The sequence below is a fragment of the Pipistrellus hanaki genome, assembly GCF_964339955.1.
Source record: "Pipistrellus hanaki genome assembly, chromosome: 15".
Taxonomy (NCBI): domain Eukaryota; kingdom Metazoa; phylum Chordata; class Mammalia; order Chiroptera; family Vespertilionidae; genus Pipistrellus; species Pipistrellus hanaki.
In genome coordinates, this window is record NC_140517.1 from 16324786 (window position 1) to 16340616 (window position 15831).

At 61.0% G+C, this 15831-nt stretch overlaps 1 protein-coding gene across 3 annotated transcripts in view; it reads right to left on the reverse strand.

Moving 5' to 3' along the window:
- Positions 1-467: 467 nt before the first annotated feature.
- BCAR1 (BCAR1 scaffold protein, Cas family member) overlaps positions 468-15831 on the reverse strand; it is a 35131-nt gene continuing 19767 nt past the window's right edge. For 2 of the 3 annotated variants that reach the window (XM_084906702.1, XM_084906701.1), the window contains exons 2-7: positions 12113-12724; positions 6338-6496; positions 6105-6224; positions 3662-4738; positions 2860-2949; positions 468-1472 (exon numbers count right to left, since the gene is read on the reverse strand). In XM_084906702.1, the coding sequence (XP_084762828.1) occupies positions 960-1472; positions 2860-2949; positions 3662-4738; positions 6105-6224; positions 6338-6496; positions 12113-12724 (2571 nt within the window). In that variant the 3' untranslated portion in view covers positions 468-959. The remainder of the gene's footprint in view (positions 1473-2859; positions 2950-3661; positions 4739-6104; positions 6225-6337; positions 6497-12112; positions 12725-15831) is intronic. The other variant, XM_084906703.1, reaches the window with a different exon arrangement.

A 15831-nucleotide genomic window follows, 5' to 3' on the forward strand; every position in this document is an offset into this window, starting at 1 on the left:
AATAGGGGGTGTGCAGGAGGCAGCGAGTCGATGATTCTCTCTCATCACTGATTTTCTCTCTCTCCCTCTCCCTTCCTCTCTGAAATTAGTAAAAACATACTTAAACAAACAGCCAGGAGAGATGTGGCCTAGGCAGGGCAGGCCCAATTCTCAGAACCTTCGAACCAGACTAGACATCTGCCTCCCAGCCCAGACTTCAGGCTGGACGCACCCCAACTCCCAAAGTCTTGCATCTGTTAGCAAACCTGGCCCCCCCTGCGGGGAACCCTGCCTTATCTCCATGGCCCAGCCCTGCTTCCCATGGCCGTGGTGTCCTGCTCTCCTGCTGGCCCCCTCCCCCGCCCCCTCCCAGGGCGCCCGCACTCTCACCACAGGTCCCCTCACCCACCACTCTGACCCTGGGCATCCAGTGAGCACCCCGCCTTCCCACCAAGGGTCCCCCTGCCCCGCCCGCCTCAGGAGGCTGCTTGTCACTTTTAAAATTTTATTTAAATGTAGACCGTTAGTCAAATGATTGGAAAATCAATAATGAAAAATAGTTTTTTAGGCGTTTCTCTTGGTGCTGAGGAGCACATCTCAGTGGCACTGACCCCTGGGGGAGACGTAGCACCCTCCTGGGGCTGAGGTCAGCCCCCCAGGGGTCGCCAAGGCCGTGCGGGCCACGGGGCCTGCACGCTGTGGCCTGGCTGCCCGGAGCTGGGGCCTCCCCGGGCCTGCGGTGCCCTCAGGGAGGACCCCCAGCCTGCTCCCTGGCCCGGGCTCTGGGGGCCTGGCTCGGCCCGGGCTCCTGAGCCCGCACCTGCCCCGTCATAAATATGTACAATCCCTGACGGGCTTGGCGCCGGCCGGGCCTGGGGGAGCTGGGGGCGCCTGTGCCCAGGCCTGCAGCGCCGAGGCTCTCGGGGCGGTGCCCGGGGCAGCGCGGGCCGTCACGGCCCTCCTCCCTCAGGTCGGCGTCCTCAGGCAGCGGCCAGCTGGCCCAGGACCCGGCGGAACTGCTGGGTGCTGTGGCCCAGCTCCTTGACCCTGTCCACCATGTCCTGGGCGGCGGCGGGCGACGGGTACTGCAGGGCGGCGGCCTTGGTGGTGGCCACGATGCCGCGCAGCAGGTCGCACAGCAGGTTGCTGTAGTGGGTCACCTGGCTGCGCACGTCGGCCGCCTTGGCCTGCCGCGACAGCGTGTCCCCGATGAACACCAGCTTGTGGGCGCTGAGGATGACGAACTTGCTGTGCGCCACGAAGATCTTGGGCGGCTGGTTGGTGGCCACGGCGGAGAAGAAGGCGTCCACGGCGTTGGTGAGCGTGGTCAGGTTGGCCTCGCACTGCTCCAGGTAGAAGAGCAGCAGCTGCCGGTCCGAGGCCCCCAGGCTGCCCGGCCGCCCCGGGGCCAGGGCCTGGGCCGCCGTCCAGTTGGCCAGGTCGTGGTCGATGGGCCGGGACACCTCCTGCTCCAGCCGCTCGAACTGCTTCAGCTGCGGGGAGGGAAGGCAGAGTGAGACGGGCTGCACCACAGGGCACGCGGCTCGAAGGGGTGGCGCTTGGGCTCAGCAGCAGCGGCGGGCACGGGCCTCCGATCCTATTGGCAGAGCCTCCAAATACCTTTCACCACCTCATTTATGACTCCACTTCCCCTAACGTCTTTAAAAATGGCACAAGGAGCCAAAACCTGTTTGGCTCAGTGGTAGAGCGTCGGTCCGCCGACTGAAAGGTCCCGGGTTCGACTCCGGTCAAGGGCATGTACCTTGGTTGCGGGTGCATCCCCAGTGGGGGGTGTGCAAGAGGCGGCTGGTCGATGTTTCTCTCTCATCGACATTTCTGGCTCTCTCTCTCTCTCCCTTCCTCTCTGTAGAAAAATCAATAAAATATATTTTTTAAAAATAAAATAAAATGACACAAGGAGAGACATGGAGAGCAGAGTGGCGGTGAGGACGAGGGACAGCACTCTTGTCTGGGTGCTGCTCTCTAATCAGAACATAATCGTGGGGAAACTAAGTGATGGGTACTCTCTCTGTAACTCCCTGTGAATTTATAAATATTCCAAAATGAAAGTAAAAAAAAAAATAATGTTCTTCTTTACACAACATAAAAAGACTTAATGCACACCAAGCAGAGAACCTTATGGGTGATATTTCTGTGTATATTTTGTGCTAGTCTGTGTTTTAATTTTTATTATCTTCATAATCAGAATAAAACTCCCTTAGTTTTTATAAACTGTTTCAAGTGGTCCAAAATATGAAAGAGATTCTACATTTGCAGATAAATTATTTATAAAGAAAACTGGGTACAATATAAATGCTCAACAATAATGCTCTATGACCTTTAAAAATAGTGTGAGGCCAGAACCGCTTTGGCTCAGTGGACATAGTGTCGGCCTTCGGACTGAAAGGTCCCAGGTTCGATTCCCATCAAGGGCATGTACCTTGGTTGTGGGCACACCCCCAGTAGGGGGTGTGCAAGAGGCAGCTGATTGATGATTCTCTCTCATTGATGTTTCTAACTCTCTATCCCTCTCTCTTCATCTCTGTAAAAAAATCAATAAAATATATATTTTTTAAAATAACCTGAGGACGGTTTAATGCCATGGAAAACCGCGTGAGATAAAAGCAGATGTAACTGTTCACAAAGTGCTCCGTTACACACTCCTCTGGGTAACCGGTTTCTCCTTCCTGCTTTCTCACACGTTTCTCACAGTGTGGTCACTCTAACATATCACCTGCCTCTGCCAGTGCGAACCCAGCAAACGCATGGGGCAGGTGCAGTGGAGGGGGGCTGCTGGGAGGGCCTGGGGCTCAGCTCCACAGGCTGGCTTCCGACGGGTAAGAAGCTTTTGCTGACGCAGTGGGTGTCCCGCGTCCTCACCTGCTGCAGCTCCAGCTGGCCCTTCCCCTGCCGCATGATGTTGCCCTTTTCCAGCAGCTCCTTCTGAGTCTTCTCAAACTCTTCCTTCCCCTGGAGGGGAGACAAGGACCGGCTGAGCCAGGACCTCACAGACCAGGAGGGGGCGCAGTGAGAAGAGTGGCCACCAGGTGGCGCTGCACACTGCATCAGGCTGGCACGGAGGCCACCAGGCCCAGAGGAAGCAGCCCTCCGGGGCCTCCTCCAGCTTCCCAGCACAGGAAGGGGCGGGCATACTCCATGTGGCCTAGGCCAGCCTCCCTGCCCTCGTTCCAGTGCCAGAGGTCACATCCGTGCTCTAGGCATACAGAGCCTGCCCACCTGTCCCTGACCCCCGAGCCCTGACCCCCCCTCAGATCTCAGCCTGGAACGCTGAGACCACCTGGCCGGCACCCCGGTCTCTGCTCAGAGAACCGCCTTCCCGTCACCTTGCTTGCTCCCCCGTGCCTGGAAGCATCTCTGTCTTGGCTAATATTTCAGGACCCATCTCCCCAAACGGCACAGCCACCTCTGCCCTGCTCGGCCGCGGCCGTGATGACCAGGATGCGCTGGCCCGAAGGCCGGGGGTGGGGTGAGGAATGGGCTTTGGGGGGCCTCTGGCCTGGAGGCTCACAGTGAGAGGAGGACCAGGGACCCACCGAGGCCCTCCTCGGCCAAACCCTCCTTTGGCCACACGGGCCCTCCGTGGGTGATGAGGGTCCCACGCCAGGGGCGGAGCGCTCAGAGCTCGGAGCGCGCAGGGAGCCAGGGCGCGGCGGGCACCCACCTGCAGGTGGACGTAGTCGTAGTCTTCCATCCAGCCGCCCTCGCTGTTCTCGTACTGCCCGTCCGGCGAGTCCTGGGAGGTGAACTTGGGGGGCGAGGGCAGGGGCCGGGACTGGATGCTGCTGGCCTTGTCGGCGGGGTTGGGGTGCAGGGAGCCGCCCGCCTCGGGCCCGGAGGCGGGGGCCTTGGTCCGTCTGAAGAGCAGCGAGGCGTTGCCGTGCAGGAAGGAAGCCAGCTGCTTGGCGTCCTCGGGCACCGCCCGCGAGCAGGCCACCAGGCGGTCCAGGTCCTCCGGGGTGGCCCCGGGGCCGCCGCGGCCGCCGTCAAAGGTCTGACCGTGGGCCACCAACGTCTGGTACACGTCCTCCATCTTCTGCAGCTGCCGGCTCAGCTTGGCGTTCAGCGAGCGGTCGGACGTGTGGGCGGAGTTGCCCACGGCGCCGCGGGCGAACTCCAGCAGCTCGTGGACGGCGCCCTGGGCCGCGGCCAGGGCGGCCCGCAGGTCCTGCGCCGGGGGCTCCGGGGGCTCCGCCGCGCCGCGCCGGGCCCCGCACCGGCCGGCGCTGCCCGCCACGTCCAGGAGGCGGGTGACGGTGGCGCTCACGCCCTGCTGCAGCCGGGTCAGGGCCTCCACGGCCACCTCCAGCTCCAGCGGCTCGCGGCCGGGCGCCGGGGCCTCCAGGGAGGAGGCCGACTGGCTGCTGCGGGTGCTGCCCGTGCTGGAGGCCGACAGGCGCTTGGCGTCCGCGGGGGCCTCCCGCTCGGCGGCGGGGGGCACCACGTACACGCCCTCGCCGGCCCCGCCGCCGTCGGCCGCCTCGGGAGGGGGCGCCCGCTCCCGGGGCAGGTCGTACAGGGCGCCGGGGCCGGGCCGCCGCAGGCCGGGGGGCACGTCGTAGATGTCGGGGGCGGGGGCCGGCACGTCATACACGTCCTCGGCCGGCGGCGCGTCCGGGGGCGCGGCCAGGACCAGCGGGTGGCGGGCCTTGGCGAAGGCGGGGGGCACGTCGTAGGTCTCCTCGCGCAGCGGGGGGCCGTCGGGGACGTCCTTGCTCACGGACGGGGGCACGTCGTACACCTGAGGGGCCAAAGGGCGGTCAAGGCGGCCGAGGGGGGGCCCAGCCACAGCCGGCACAGTCACCGCCATCCATCCCCACGGGAGTGGCTGAGAGCCCAACGCCGGGGCCGGACCTGAGCCCAACATCCCAGCTCCGCTGTGTGACCTAAGGCAGGTGACCGCTCTCCTCGAAAATGGTTGTGAGGGTTATGTAAGTCAATTCACTGTGTAACTCCAAACACTCCGTGGAATATCAGTTATCACACCTATCACCACCACCACCACCAACATCACCTTCACCATCACCATCACCACCATCACCATCACCATCCACTACCACCATCACCATCACCATCCACTACCACCATCACCACCACCACTGCCATCACCACCACAATCTCCACCACTACCACCATCCCATCACCACCATCACCACCACCATCCACTACCACCATCACCACCACCACTGCCATCACCACCATAATCGCCACCACTACCACCATCCCATCACCACCGCCATCACCACCATCACCATCACCACCATTGCCACTACCACCATCACCATCACCATCCACTACCACCATCACCACCACCACTGCCATCACCACCACAATCGCCACCACTACCACCATCCTATCACCACCACCATCATCACCATCACCATCCACTACCACCATCACCACAATCACCATCACCACCACCACCATCACCACTGCCACCATTACTACTACCATCCCATCACCACCGCCATCACCACCACTGCCACCCATCACCTTCACTATCACCATCACCATCATCATTCACTACCACCACCGCCATCACCACCACCATCACTGCCACCACTACCACCATCCCATCACCATCACCATTCATTACCACCACCACCGCCATCACCACCACCGCCATCACCACCACTATCACCATCACCATCACTGCCACTACCACACCACCACTGCAATCACCATCACCACCACACTACCACAACCACCACTGCCATTACCACCACCATTACCACCACCACGACCACCACCGCCACCACTTGTGTATTCCCTGCTCTGGCAGGTGGTTGGCTGGGCTACCTGTGTTACAGTCAGGGTGACAACGCCTTGGCTTGTGCCCGATGCCCCCTCATTACTATTGGACCCCCTCTGCTCTCAGAAGGGCTGGGTTTGGATGACAGGCTCTGTGGTCGGCTTACTGATACCCCGTGTGTTCCTCTCACACGCCACGAAGGCCCTCCATGTGGCCCTTTTACAGCCCCAGACGCTGAGGCTCGGGAGCCCATACAGAGCGAGTGAGTGAGGGCAAAGCTGGGGTCGGGAGCCCCCAGCCCGGCGCACACTCGGTCACACCCAGGCCCGAGCTCAGGCAGCACCCGACTGCTCACCGCGTGGCGGCTGGGCGGCGGCAGGCTCTTCTCCACGCTGGGGGGCACGTCGTACACGTCCAGCCCGGACGGGTCCCAGCCATTGGGACCCTTGACAGCCATGGGAGGGGTGTCATACACCTGGGGCAGAAAAGGTGCAGTAATGCAGGTGCCAGGGCCTCCTGAGGGGCGGGGAGCGCCCTCCGCCCTCAGCAGGGCCAGCCGAGCCCCCCCCCCGGCCGGCGGGCACATACCTCCTGGCTGTGCTGGCCGGGGAGCCCTCGCACGGGGGGCACGTCGTAGATGTCCTGGGGCGCCGGGCCCAGCAGGTGGCGCGGGATGTCGTACTCCTCCTGCTCTGGCTGCGAGGCCTCGAACACGTAGCCCTGCCCCACGCGGGTGGGCACCACCACCTAGGGCAGACGGCCCACTGTCACCACAGCCCCGGAAGCCAGGCTCCGGGGCCCATGCTCGGGCCCTCGGGGAGACTCCACTCCCTGGGAGGCGGCTGAGACACACAGAGTGGGCTCCGAGGCCACTCGGAGGCGAGGGCATTTCTGCCCTTTCTTCAACGACGTCTGTGCCGGGAGACCAGGTTTCAGAAGAGGGCGCCTATGGGCTGGGGGAGGAGGGGCCGCCCGCAAGTGGGTGCCTCTGCCTCCCGACACTCCTCAGTTGCACGCTCCTAGGGAAGTCTGCCCACGAGGGGTTGTCCTGACTCAGCACCCAGGAGCCGCCGTTCGGATCCCGGACCAGTGGACATGTGGTGCTGGGCTGGGCCCACAGGGGGTGGCGGCCTGGCAGAGCAGCAAGCAGCCCCCCCCTCTGTTCTCCCCACAGACATCTTGGGGAGACTCCTGAGGACAAGCCCGGTGGGGACCCCCAGACCTCAGCGCCAGTTCTCACGCAGATGGCGTGAGAGTAGCCAAGACTAGAACCAAGACTCCCACCCTCCACCCACGTGGCCCGAGACCACCACTCACCGGAGCAGGTACCATCGGCCCAGAGAGGCGGCCAGCCCCTTCCCCAACCCGGGGCGCGGCTCTGGGCCCTGGGTCCGGAGCCGCAGGCCGCCCACAGCCCTTCATGTCGGCGCCGGGCCTGGCAGGCAGTGCCGGGCACCCAGCCTTCTTCCCACAGGCACCCTGGCCGTGGGAGGGTCAGCTGTGTGGGAGGGTCGGCCTGAGGGACAGGCTGGCAGACCTCCCAGGCCAGTTCAGGGCACGCCTCCCCAAGGCTCTGGCCCTAATCTTCTCCTGACAGAGAGGCCCTTTGTTCCCGAATCAAAGGGGACGTCTGGGCTGGGGTTGGCTCGGGCCCTCCCCCCGCCTCCGGGGGCAGTGAGCTGAGGCAGGGCCAGCCCTCAGGCCCAGGGCCCCGGAATCCTGTGTCCATGCTGTGCCAGCCCTCACGCGTGGGCAGCCGCCAGCAGAGCAGCGTCTCCCCCAGATGTGCAGGCACCAGCACTCCTCTCCTGGGCCCCGGGCCTGGCAGAGCCTCCTGCTCACGCACACCCTTGCCCGCCTCCCTCCTGGGCGCCCGGGCGGGCTCCCTTGGCTGTGGGGCGTGCCTCCCTCCATGGGGTTTCCCGCCCCCCGCCCCCCGCCCCGGCGTGTCTGGAAGTGGAGCTGGCAGCCCTCCCCAGATTCATCTCCCTCCTGGAGCCCCAGACTTGAGACTCCTCCAGGGCTATTTTTAGACACTGGAACCTGCCAACGGCAGGACAGGCGGGCGGCGGGCGGGAGCTGGCGGGACGTGGCAGGTTGGCGGGGCCTGGAGGCGAAGCCCGAGTGTCTCGAGGCCCTGCTGGCCTCCAAAAGGCAGAGGGGTGTGCGCCTCGCCCCCTCCCCAGTGCCTCGCAGATGACACAGGCAGGCAGCGCAGGCAGGAGGGCTCCGGGGACCGGACCCAAGCCCCGGGCAGCCTGCCACGCCTGCGGCTGAGCTGGTGACAGTAAGCAGCCATACTGGCCAGCTTACGTTTTTCTGGTAGAAAAAAATAGTGAGGCAGCCGCCAGGGGGAAAAGCTCATTAGGGAAACGGGCGCTCCAGAGAGTGGCGGAGCCACCTCATTGCAGGCCGCCTGCTCTGCACCTGGGCCCCGTCAGCAGGACCGAGGCCCCCGGGGTGGGGACAGCCTGAGTCTGGGCGAACACACAGACCCCAACCCGAGACCACGTGCTCTCACGCACATCTCATCAGTGCAAGACAGACATGCGTACCCACTGCCAGATGCACACCCACAGACAAGACAGCTGGGCAGGGCAGGGCAGGCAGGGCATCTGCAGGGCAGGAGCAAGGCCTGACACTAACAGCTTCCAAGACCCAGTGAGATGGGACGGTCCACCTGCCCAGGGCTCTGACCACCTCAAGGCAGCTCATCTGCCAGTCTCTCCCGTCTGCTGACTGGCCTGGTACCCCCCTTCCCCCTCCACCTGCCTCTGGAAGCTGGGTTTCCTCCTCTGAGAAATGGAGCCATCCTGGAACGTGTGGGATGGAGCAAATGGCCATCTCACCTCTCATCGGGAGTGAGGACAAGCCCAGCGTGGGTCCCCTGCTTCTGGCACCCCCACGGCCCGGCACCAGGAGCCTGGGGAGATGGAGCTCCCACAAGGAACAGAGCTGAGCTCAGCTGTGTCTCCCAGTCCCTGACCCAGAGCCACAGCTGTTCCCTCAGGCACAGCTGCGGCCCTGACCCAGAGGCACTCCCCCGAGAGTGACCTCACAACAACACCCCTCCCCAGAGGGCCCTATCTACTTCTGCCTCCGCCTCCCACAGCCACGCCCCTGCCCAAATGGCCTGACACCTGGGGTGGCCCTGACCCCTCTCAAGCCACTCAGTCCCCAACCAAAGTCCTGGCAGGGTTCCTCCGCGGCCCAGCCAGCCTCTCCCGGGGACCAGGAGCCCGTTTCCCAGACTTGTGAGGGGGGGGACGAGGCTTAGGAAAGCACAACCCTACGATGTGGGCACAAATGTGCACGCACCAAGATGTCCACGCCTGGCTGTGTGTCAGAGACAGTGTCATCAGAAACTGCCTGGAGCCCACCCACGGGGGGCAACAGAGCAAATCCAGGGCAGTAGTTGCCATCATGTTTAGGGACTCAACAAAATGCTCTGATATCTATCTGATATTAGATTTACTACCTCAAAATGCAAAAATATGTGTACAAATCTGTGAGAGATGTATAGAATCTAGTCTAAGGTGACCAGATGTCCCGCTTTTGGTGGGACAGTTCCGATTTTTTATTTTTTAATATATTTTATTGATTTTTTTACAGAGAGGAAGGGAGAGAGACAGAGAGCTAGAAACATCGATGAGAGAAACATCGGTCAGCCGCCTCCTGCACACCCCCTTCTGGGGATGTGCCCCCAACTAATACACGTGCCCTTGACCAGAATCGAACCTGGGACCCTTCAGTCCGCAGACCGACGCTCCACTACTGAGCCAAACCAGCTTCGGCTACAGTTCTGATTTTTAACTATTTGTCCCGCATCCCACAGCGTTTTAAAAAAGTCCAAAAGGTTTAAAAGATTCTTTCCAAAAATCGGGACTTTTTAAAAATGCCGCGGGACGCGGGACAAGTGGTTAAAAATCGGGACTGTCCCGCCAAAAGCGGGATGTCTGGTCACCTTAGTCTTAGACAAAACATGCCCAAACCTCCCAGTGATTACCTTGACTGGGGCATCTCCTGTCTAGACTTTTTCATACATTTCCCATTTTTTATGACAAACAAGCTTCACTCTCATGATCATAAAATAAAAGCAGATGTAATCAGGCTGCCCAGGTCAGGAGCAATGAGGTTTCTTGGGGAGGGCCACTGGGCCGCAGCCTCGTGAGCCCAGACGCAGACTGAGCACAAGTCTCTCCAAGAGGAGGGACACAGCCCGTGACCAGCACCCGGCCTCACTGCTGCTGCCTGGCCCACTCCTGCTGCCTGCTCACAGGTGCTCCAGGGCAGGCCTCCTGCAAAGGCGAGGGAAGGGAGAGGGGAGGGGAAAGGCATGCCTCCCTGGGGGGTGTGTGTGTGTGGAGAGAGAGAGGGAGAGGGGGGTTGGGGGGGAGAGAAGGAGAGAAAGAGAGAAAGAGAGAAAGAGAGAGAGAGAGAGAGAGAGGGCACGCGCGTGCGTGGCAGGATGAACCAGGCCCTGCTCCAAGGCTCACCAGCTAGGAACTGCTTCCTGCTGCTACTTCCTCCTAAAGCTACCTGGGAGCTGCCTATTCCAGGCCACCCAGCCCAGCACCGCCCACCTCTGGCCGGAGAGCTGAAGGACCAGGAAGTGGGAGCCAGTGACCCAGGGTTCCCTGGTAGCCGGTGTCATTGGACACCTTCTGCCAGCCAGCCAATGACCTCCAGGAAGGTGTCCTGGCTGCTAAGCTCCATCCTGTGGGCGGGGACAAGTCTCCACCGCCCCCTGGGCTGGCTCTGAGGACGGAGGCTCAGTGCTGTGGAGTGAGTGTCTGCTCGGCTGCTACCTCTGCAAACACAGACGGCCCTGGGCCAGGGGAGCTGACCCAGCAGAGCCCGGCGGCTGTGCCCACTGCCCATCCTCTCCCACCAGGGCCTCTGAGTCACACACCCGCTGTGGTCTCTCTGAGGAGGGACAAGCTGGGGAGCTGGAGCTGGGTAGGCTGTGAAGGCACCAGTTTCTCAGGGTCCTCCTGGGTGAGCTGCCAAGAGTGAACAACCAGGGAGGAGACAGGAGAGCTGGGTGTGGCCACTTTGTCCCCCAAGTCCGTTTCCAGGCCTCAGGAAACTCCACTCCCTGATTCTCAAAGGGATGTGTGCATGAGAAGACAGAGGCCAAAGGTGAGAAAACGTTGTTCCTGACTCAGCCCAAAGCAGCCAGTGGGGCTTGGCCTCCCCTCCCTTCAGGAGACAGACCGGGGAGGGGGTGGGCCTTGTCCCCTGGCCCAACATCCCACTGGCAACAGCTCACAAGAGGCTTGAAACAGACTCTCTCTCAGGACGACCCTGCGCTGGCAATCCCATTGGCAATGCTCTCCCCGCTGTGCAGCAGTTACAAACAGGTCACCTGCAGGTGCCTGCAGGCCCACTAACTTGCCCCCAAAGAGAAGGGCAGCTATGGAGGCAGGGACGGCCAGATGTGCTCACTGACACCAAGGGCCTGACACCCCCGCCCAGAACCTCCAGGCGCAAGGAGACAGCTGGCCTCTCCCTATGTCCCTTCTTCCTTTCCTGCTCGCCAGGAGGTAGCCATGCTGGTTAGAGCTCACAAGGCAACTTCCCTGGCCCATGAGCACGCCCTACACCGACAATGTCAGAGCAACAGGATGGAAGGAGCCACGGCCCCTGACAGGCACAGAGCTGCAGTGCTCATTTCCAAACTGAGGTGAGTGAGGAAAAACACCTCTCCTTTTGTTCAGTCCATTCTTTTGGGGTTTCAGCCACACTCCCCCGATTGCTGCGCTGCACTCCACGCTGGATTTCTCCCCTTCAAGTGCCACCCTACTCTCCCAACCCTCCTTCCCTTTCCTGGGTCCCCTGTCCCTGCCTGGGCCCCTCAATCCTCCCGTACCCTCCACTCTCTGGGCAGAATGACTTAACTAGAATAAGGGCTGAGCGGAGTCACGTCCACTCAACACCCTCTGTCTTCAGGAAAGCATCTGGGTCTTAGGTGGCATCAGGCCCCTGGGAGCCTGTCCCCAGCCTGCTGCTCCGGCATCGCCAGCCAAGCCTTAACTGCAAACCCAGAATACAGAGACTTTCCCACACCTCCAGGCCTCCGGCAGGCTTCGTCCTCCGCTGGCGTTTGTCTGACGTACACCTCATGGTCAAGGCCAGCTCAGCTCTCTCCTCTCTGGGCTGGCCCCATCCTGTCCACACCCATCAGCAGCAGCAGAATGACCACATTTCCCAAACCATCACCGCCCACCTGGCCCCAGACCAAATGCACGGCCACTGCCGGAGCCCCGGAGAACCCAAGGGTGTTTAGCAGCTGTGCCCTGCTATGCCCAGAAACCCACCGGGGGGGAGGGGGGCTGCCCAGCCATGCCAGGGTGGCCTTACCTTCGGCGGTGGCTTTGTCCCCTCCCAGCTGCGTGCGTCCATGGATGGGGGAACCTGGTAGATGTCCAGCCCCATCCCGGCAGAAGGCGGCACCTGGTAAATGTCCTGGGCGGAGCTGCCAGGCCCTGGAGGCACCTGGTAAAGGTCTGGGGCTGGGCTGGGGAACGGGTGATGGGGCATCTGCTTGGAGAAGGCGGACGTCTGCTTGGCCGGGGGAGACTGGAACTGCGGGCTGGGCCCAGGGGCCTGGTAGAGCCCCTGCTGGGTCTTGCTGGGGGTGGGCACCAGGTAGATGCTGTCGGACTGCGGGGGGTACGTGGCGGGCAGCATCGGCGTGTACTGGGCGGCCGGGTTGTGCGGGCCGGGCTGGGGCGGGGTCGGGGGGGCCGGGGGGCCGGGGCCGGGCCCGGCGGGCTTCTTGTCGTGCATGCCCACCAGGATCTTGAGGCGGTTCCCCGGCACGATGCCCTGGCGCCCGTGCAGCGAGCAGAGCCACCAGCCGTCCAGGCCCTGGGTGTCGCGCTCCAGCACCGTCATGATGTCGCCCTTGCGGAAGGAGAGCTCGTCGGGGGACTCGGCCACGTTGTCATAGAGGGCTTTGGCCAGCACATTCTGGGGAGAGAGGACGCAGGGCATGAGGCCGTGCGTGGAGGGCTCAGTGGCCCGCCCACCACCCACGCCTCTCCAGGTCAGGGCCACGCCTGCGGTTGGCCCTGGGAAGGGAACTGGGTAAAGTGTGGCACAATCCCGGTGCCTGGGACCCCGTGGACCCCAGCAGAAAGGCCCAGCTGATCTCGGCACTTTTTTTCCAAATGGGCCTGGATAGCACCTCAAAATCCTCTCTCAACCGCAGCCACCGCCTACCCGCCAGGGATGGCACTCAGACTCCATTAAAAACCGCTCCCAAAGTCATCCTGCAACCTTCCCCAACGCCGGGGGAGCAGTGATAGTGACAATGATGGCCACGTGTTCTGGGAAGAAAACGGGATGTTCACCCTCCCTGCACAGTCCTGCCGCCCCACCAGTGCAATCAGCCAAGAGGAAAAAAACAAACCGTCATCATCATCGATACGAAAATGCCCACACACTAGAAGACTCTGTAACTGATGAGAATGGGAAGTCAAAGAAGAGATTTCACAGGATAACAACAAAAGCTACACGCTATCCAGGAATTGATCAAGCAAAGCCTGCAGGAGGCCTCAGAGGCAGAAATGTTTACATTCTGTCAAAGGGCTCAAGGACAACCGTGAGTGAAGGGAAACGTATACCAAGTTCACGATGACTAAGCGTATAAAAAGCCAATCAGCCCAAGCCTACTTAGTGAATTCTGATTACAATCACAGTGCCAACAGAAACTTTTTTTGTTGAGGCATCTAACCAAAGAAAAAGAATTCTCCTAGAATTAAAGGGAGGGAAACAGGTCTACAAATAGGCAGATTAATTCTGAAAAACAGAACACCGAGGCACTCTCCTTCCCGCTGAGAGCGCCTGCCACAGCTCCACACCCGGGAGTGGCTGGGGCGGAGGGCGGGACAGGACTCGGGAAAGAGGAGGCTGCACCGTCAGTGACATCAGGAGGAAAGCTCCATGTGAACACTTGCCTCACATTGTAAATAACGGGCAATCAGAGACCGAAACGTGAAATGCAGAACTCTAGAACTAATAAAAGAAAAAACTGTGGGAGAATATCATTGTGATGGGGAAAAATATAAAAACACAAACTCAAAAACAAAGACCCCCAAAAGCACAAAATGTAAGGTGACAAAAACAAAACCAGACAGGGTGACAGGTCACCAAATGACAAGAGTGATTAAGGAAGAATCTGGAGGTGCTCCTACAAATCGGTAAGAAAAAAGATAGAACACTCACAGAAAACCAACCGAATATGAGGAGTGACTTTTCCAAAGGGGAAAACTGAATGGCCAAGACCGCCCCCCGAAGAATGCTCAGGGTGCCAGCCAGCATATCGGCACCCATCTGCAGCTCTGCTGTGTGCCAGCAGGTGTCCAGGTGTCTGGTGAGGCCTGTTGGCCACACCCTCCTGAGGTAAGAGTGGAGCCTTTTACTGTAAATGTTACATAAACATCTACAAAACAACCTCATGTATTTTTCACAGATCCTTATCCAGGGAGATTCCAGACACATTACGTTAGCATGGGTGCTTCTGGAAGAGGGACAGGAATGGGATAGGCATCAGGAATAAAGGAGAAAAATAAAGCAAAACAAGGAATGACAGCACTCTCCAACCCTCCTCTTTGCCGCTGTGATCCTCCTGTTAACTTGCACAGCCACCCAACACTGCTCCGGGTTCCGCTAGTCAGAAACTCTCCCAGAGCAGGACATGCGCTCCAGGGAGAGGCCCTGGGGGAAGGCGGTAGGGTCAGAGGCAGGCGGACCATAGCACTAGTGACACTGAGTGGCAGACCCAGAACCTGACGAGGGGCAGAAAATCTGGGGTCAGGAGTCCCCGGGTTTTTAGCTCTTGGCCCCTGATGCTGCTACTCCCTTGCACAGGTGCCAGGCTCAGGCTGGGCCCAGAGATATCACAGAAGGTCCCACCCCCACCCCCGCTGGAGGGCCAAGGTCATTTCCAAGGAGCTAAGGAGGCACCTGGGGGAGGGAGGGCCAGTAGGGCAGCAGAGAGCTCGGCAGGGTGCCGCGGAGGCCAGGCCTCACACGGGGGAAGCCAGGTCTGAGGACAGGACAGCACCAGGCCAGCGGGGCTCCAGCTCCACCAGTGAGGCCTCAGCTCTGGTTGCCCTTCTCTGAGTCTCCTGGGCCTGAGGACACGTAGCCTGGTCCAGACCCTTGCCTAAGGAATGAATCCTGGGTCTGGCCACCCATTAGCTGTGTGACCTTTCCCACCTGGGCCCCGTCTCCTCCCCAGGACTCCATGTGCAAGGAGTCAAGCAGGAGCAGAATTCCAGGCAGAAGGAAGAGCCACACCCCCGCGGGCAGGAACAGGAAGTGGGAGCCTGGGCCCTGGAGCAGAGGGCAGTGAGGGTGAGGCCTCAGCCAAGCCCCTCTCCTCACTCCATACCTGCATCTGGGTTCAGCAAGGGCCCCTGGGAGCCCCGTCTCCACTGCTGCCACCCAGGATTAGGGAAGCGTCCTGCGTGTCAGCCAGGTGCCCACAGGGCCGGCCTGGGCGGGCCTGGGCTCCAGGCCCCAGGACTGCATGCTCAGACCCTGGAGCCCACTTCCTTCGAGCAGCTCACAGGTTCCCAGAAGGCCAGCGGCGGGAAAACTGGGAGCCAAGAGTGGCAGACCCAGGGGAGGAAGGCAGCCCAGAGCTCAGGGAAGGCAGAGCCGGAGGAGCCAGCCAGCACCCAGAGGAGCGCCAGGGCAGAGGCCCCTGGAACTGCTGACGGCTGCAAGGTCCACACAGATCACCACGGTTACACACGCACGGAAGTGTAAGTTATGCCTCCGTAAACCGTCACTCCGACTTAAATAACAGGGAGAGGGAAGAATAACAATGCTGACATTGGAGATGACTGGGAGATGTTTTCTCTTCCTGATTTTCAGAATTTTTCAATTTGTATTTAATGAGCATTTCTTGGCTTTGGGGTTAAAACAACACACGTCCTGAAAAAGGAAACAGTGCCCGGAGAGGGCAGAGGAGGCTGAAGCAGGTCCGGAGGCCGAGCCCAGGGAGGAGGCGGCGGGGGTGAGGGCTGCCCTGCAGCCCACTGGGGCTCCGGGCCCCATCGCCAGCT